Source organism: Aplidium turbinatum, chromosome 2, assembly GCF_918807975.1.
Source record: "Aplidium turbinatum chromosome 2, kaAplTurb1.1, whole genome shotgun sequence".
In the NCBI taxonomy this organism is placed as follows: Eukaryota; Metazoa; Chordata; class Ascidiacea; order Aplousobranchia; family Polyclinidae; genus Aplidium; species Aplidium turbinatum.
In genome coordinates, this window is record NC_137473.1 from 24447795 (window position 1) to 24452682 (window position 4888).

At 39.1% G+C, this 4888-nt stretch overlaps 1 protein-coding gene across 1 annotated transcript; it reads right to left on the minus strand.

The window, feature by feature from the left end:
• Positions 1–413: 413 nt before the first annotated feature.
• LOC145765684 (uncharacterized) lies at positions 414–1560 on the minus strand. Its single transcript, XM_082577506.1, has 2 exons — positions 1401–1560; positions 414–1083 (listed from the first exon to the last, which is right to left on the minus strand). Exons 1-2 carry the CDS (start codon positions 1532–1534, stop codon positions 795–797), a joined length of 423 nt encoding a protein of 140 aa, XP_082433632.1. The 5' UTR covers positions 1535–1560; the 3' UTR covers positions 414–794.
• Positions 1561–4888: the final 3328 nt, after the last annotated feature.

A 4888-nucleotide genomic window follows, 5' to 3' on the forward strand; every position in this document is an offset into this window, starting at 1 on the left:
AAACGTAGTGTCTGGTACCGTAGGTGTCAGTGTACATCAGAATTTTACTGTTGGTTGAGTTGTCAGCATTTTGTGAAATATACAGTACTCCGTAATCGCGTTATGACTGAAAACAAGAGAAGGAAGATTGATGGACATTTGGAAGATATCCTAAAAATATCAAGTTTCAGCATCTCGCCTAATTATGACTTGCTTCTTGCAAACAAAAGATGTAACGTTTCTCATTAAATTTCATTTTTTGATATTAGTCTTGTATGTAGATTTCTTGTTGATGTTAGGAATTTATACTTTGTTGGATTAGTTATTGTTTGTCACCGTCGAGGGGTTACTTTTGTTGTAAAACCGTCGAAACATAGTTACAAGCTCTTATGAGAGATAAATAGAACAAAACAGTAATAAACTTTTCTCCACGGTTACAGTTACATAATCAACAAATCCGATGCTTTACCGCCGATAAGCGTTAAAAACAACTAGATACTGTAGTGCGAGAGCAACCGTCTCTTGACAGTAACCATCTTCTCAACGATATCTCTTATTCGACGGTTAATCGGTCACATTATATAAAATAGGCTACACGCTAGTTACAACAATGTTAGCACGCGGCCCGCGAAAAATATTTTTTTTCTAAAACGGCCCGTGTACTGTTTTGAGTTGTGCATGCCTGCACTAGGCAGTCACAAGCAAAATTAAAAATGGACCACTACTCTTTCCGGCGTTTCTTTAAAGGTTGACCAACTGCACAACCGTGATGTAATTCGCGCTTTAACACAATGGTGTTGTTTCGGTATCCAAACTCATGAATATTGGGATTTTGGTGCCTTCTCCCCAACGCTCTTTGGTGACCAAAGTAGGCTTCGAGGCTGTCTTGAGATATTCGCCTTGTTGCCACGCACCCAAAACCATGACGCAGGAGATAACGGAAAAGCTCGACCATGCTCTTTGTGGCCAAGCGTCGTTTGTTTTGATAAAAAAGATTTTTCTAACGAGCTTCTTCCAAACTTCTGCATGTTAGCTTCTCTCCACTGCTCTAATCGCGGAATGAAGATGTTTTCCAACCAACTAAGACGGCCATCATGGATATCGCTAAAAAAATTGAAAACTATGAATATGGAGTATGCTGGACGTCTGTTAGCGGTATCGGTGAACGGGAGCTGAAGAAAGCATTATCGGAAAAACTGTGTTTCAATTCTTGTCGCCAGCATACCAGCTTTATGTTTTTACAAAATTTTCAAACTGCGTTAGAAAAGTTTTGAAAACTGCTTTACCAGCGACCGTCCGCAAAACCTACACAATAAATCATATGACTTGGTTATAGCTAGGTGTCTTCCTCTCTGTCTCACACACACCTAAAATCTGTAGGCTACAATACATTTGACAATGGCGATGAAAATAGAAAATACCTGTATACTCGAATACTTCTTTTCCCCTTGCATGGTCGAGCATTCATGTAGTCGAACCACGAGTCCATCATTGAAACAAAATCTGCAGTCTCTTTCATTTCTTCCCTTCTTTCAATTGGGAAAAAGTTCTTCATGGCCGTATAGCAACAGAAGCAGATAATGTTTGAGCTGCCAACTTCACATTCATTTTGGAATAGCTTGTCAATTGAATGTGGCGGGCTGACAAGCGATTTCGAGCTAATTCGCCTTTCTGAAATCAAATATAAATCAAATCAAATATACGTTTCCGTATGAGAGAGTATTGCCATTGTGCCATAGCCTATGAGCCAGTAGGCTACGGTTACAAAAAAAAAAATTACTAACTGCAGATTCAGCCATCGCAAGACTGGTATAAACAACAGAAAGAAAACTCTTGTCTCAAATCGGCTGTTATGAAAAAAGTATCCACCACGAGGGCAAATAATGAGACTACAACACTCAAAAATATTCGACTAACCATTGAAATAGGAAATTAACCTCCCATAAAAATCAGCCCGTCTCACCAGTCTGCACAAACACATTAGCTGTAGCATGGTGATATATCATTCAATAGCAACAACAAAAAAATAAATGGACTTACATTTTCAGATTCTATTAATGCAAAGTGTTCCCACAAAAGGAACTTTCCGTTCCTGTGAATTAATCTCGGAGGCTTCTCACGTTTACTGCTGCTAAAAAACAGGCAGTTTCTCGTAGTTTTCAAGAGATGCGTAGGATCGGGAATAAGGTAGATCTTACGATCCATTTCAGGAGAAAACCAGTTAATAGCTTGATGAAGCGGATCACCATCGGAACTCATGAGTTTGAACGTGGTTCGGTTTGCAGCAAGACCATCAGCCACAATCGCAAGCACCTACAGTAAAAGATCCAAATAGACGCTTAACAGATACTGTGCCTGCACATACTGTAGCAGGTTTTGTAAAAAAAATTGCAAACCTGCTACAGTACCAGTTTTTCAACAAAGGTAATATCACTCATTGTGCAATAGCAATTTAAAATTCCTTTGCAATTTTTTATTTCTAACTGAGTAGGCTATGTCACAGAAAAAGAAAGAATATTGCACTACCCAATCGAAGTAATAATAAGGGCTAAAAACGCGGTTTATCATTAGCTATTGTAAATAAATGATGTAAGTGGAAAGGAAACGATGTCTGGTTTTGGAGATATAAATTAAAAAACAAAACAAATAACGCAAACCTGCAAACCATGTGTTTCCAATAGACCGATGCATTCCCACATGATCGATGCAAGCTGGATCCAGTCACAGTGCTCGAAGCGAAGTACAAAAGCATCATACACCAAATCTTGTTTAACTGTAAAAACATATTATGCACTTAATTAGATACAAGGTAGTTTACCCAAATAGACAGTATACCGATAGGCATACTGTCTGTAAACCTACCGATTTTTCATGTGATACCAGCAATCAATGATGAAATTCAACAGAACTTACTCAAGATGAAATCAGAAGTTTTGAAATGCTTCTCGCAAATTCCACATTGCCCACGATGAATTTGAGACTTTATGTTATCTTCTTTTGCATTTGGATTTCAATATGATAATACCAAACGATTAAGCAATTCTTGATGTTGATATTCATCAATCAATCACTGGTTTATTTTTTTCTCAAATTATCACGACAAATACACTGATACATTACATAGAAGTGAGAGAGGAAGGAAGCGAAAGACCTTATCAGCGTTTTTCTTCAAAAACTTTAAACTTTTCACTTGCTTAATGTAAACATAGTGTCCCTTTTTATACCTGGTAGAACATCCAGGAACAGAACATAAACTTGGAGCCATGGAATGACAGAATGTTATACCACTAAGTAACTTGATCTGGGCCTGCCTACCTTGCTGAAATGCTTATAATGCAACTGTTAGCTAGGTCTATAATATGATAATAATAATATGAGATAAGGTCTCACTGGACACCTCAATTACCGTACACAAGCATCATTCCATCAAACCAACCGCTAATTTGCTGCAATAGAGTTCTTTATAATATGCTGCCTGCAATCTCGCAACCTTCTTCAAATACCTGTGACACCATCAACCTTTCATTAGACACAAATACCCTGCGTCGCTGAGCGAGGTCAGTTAGCACCACTGAAGCGTGACTGGAACGGAGATAAAGCGAGAAAAAAGCCAGTTTTTTGTCTACTAATGTAAAGTCTATGATGTAACGATAAAAAAGAACTTGTGTTAACAAAAAAAAAACACGAAATGGTGTCAAAAATGCAACAAACAAGAAGAACTTTTAACCAGTTCACCAGATTATTGTTCAAACTTAGTTCTGGTTTAAGTCTAATGAATCATAAAATCTTGTTTCGACTGGAACCGAGGAATTTTTTTTCTTGATTGAAATATTGCTTTAATGTAGGTGTTGTGTTCTTAGCTCATTCAATCAGAGTCATACTGGAATTCTGTTTTATTATAAAATTGCACAACCAAGATATAGTGTGAAACCTGCAAAGTAAGCCCAAAACGAGAAGTGCCAATTAACAAAAGCAGGCGGATGAATATTAAGCAAAAGAGAAGACCTGAGGGAAACGAAAACAAAGTACATCGTTTCAATGCAAATAAACTAAAATACATAACAGTAGGCTACCCATCTCTTTCAACTCTGTCCACCACATGTGATGAGGCATCTGTCACGAGTTTAATGGCTCTCTCAACGGCTTGTGTGTGGCAGGGAAACATAGGAAACAACTGTTGTGGAGGCATCTTTGTTTTGATGTGCTCTTCTATCACACTACTGTCAACACCACGCATCATTGGGGGTTCCATAACTCGAATATTTTTGCCAGTGTTCCCATTGCCAACTCCATCTTAGATCATGTATCTCGCAATTTATCTCGTTTTCATTACCCATCAATGGAAATCGATGATGACGATGCCTGTTGGCATGACGATATCCATTTGTCGGATGTTGGTCTTGCGCAGTACATGTGGCGTTTGGAAGATGGGGTGAGAAGTTTGAGAACATTCTTGGAGGGACCAATATTGACAGCGTCTCTATTTCCAACTCTTGGAAATCCCCGTAAGTAACAATTTGCGATTGAAAGCCTCGGCCTATCCATCCCTTTATTCTTTTACGAAAAGTGCACTCCACATTTAAAGTGAGCAAATAAGTTGATCTTTTATCAACACGAGCGAAATGCAAACTCACCGAGACCGTCACTACAAGGAAGAACGTATGCAGATGTGGTTACCGAAGGTGCGATTTTACCTACACCTCCGCGACAAGTCAGCAACGTGCCTACTGCGGAGAGTCCTCAACGTGGAAACAAACATGTTGGTAAAAGAAAGCTTTCTTAGCTTGTATGGGGCTCGGTCAGTAATGCATTTTGCGGTCAGCGCGTGACCAGTGTCAGTTCTGGTGCTGTGAGGTCTGGTACAGGGACGAGTGGTGCCGGTCCTGGTGTTGTGAGGTCTGCTACAAGG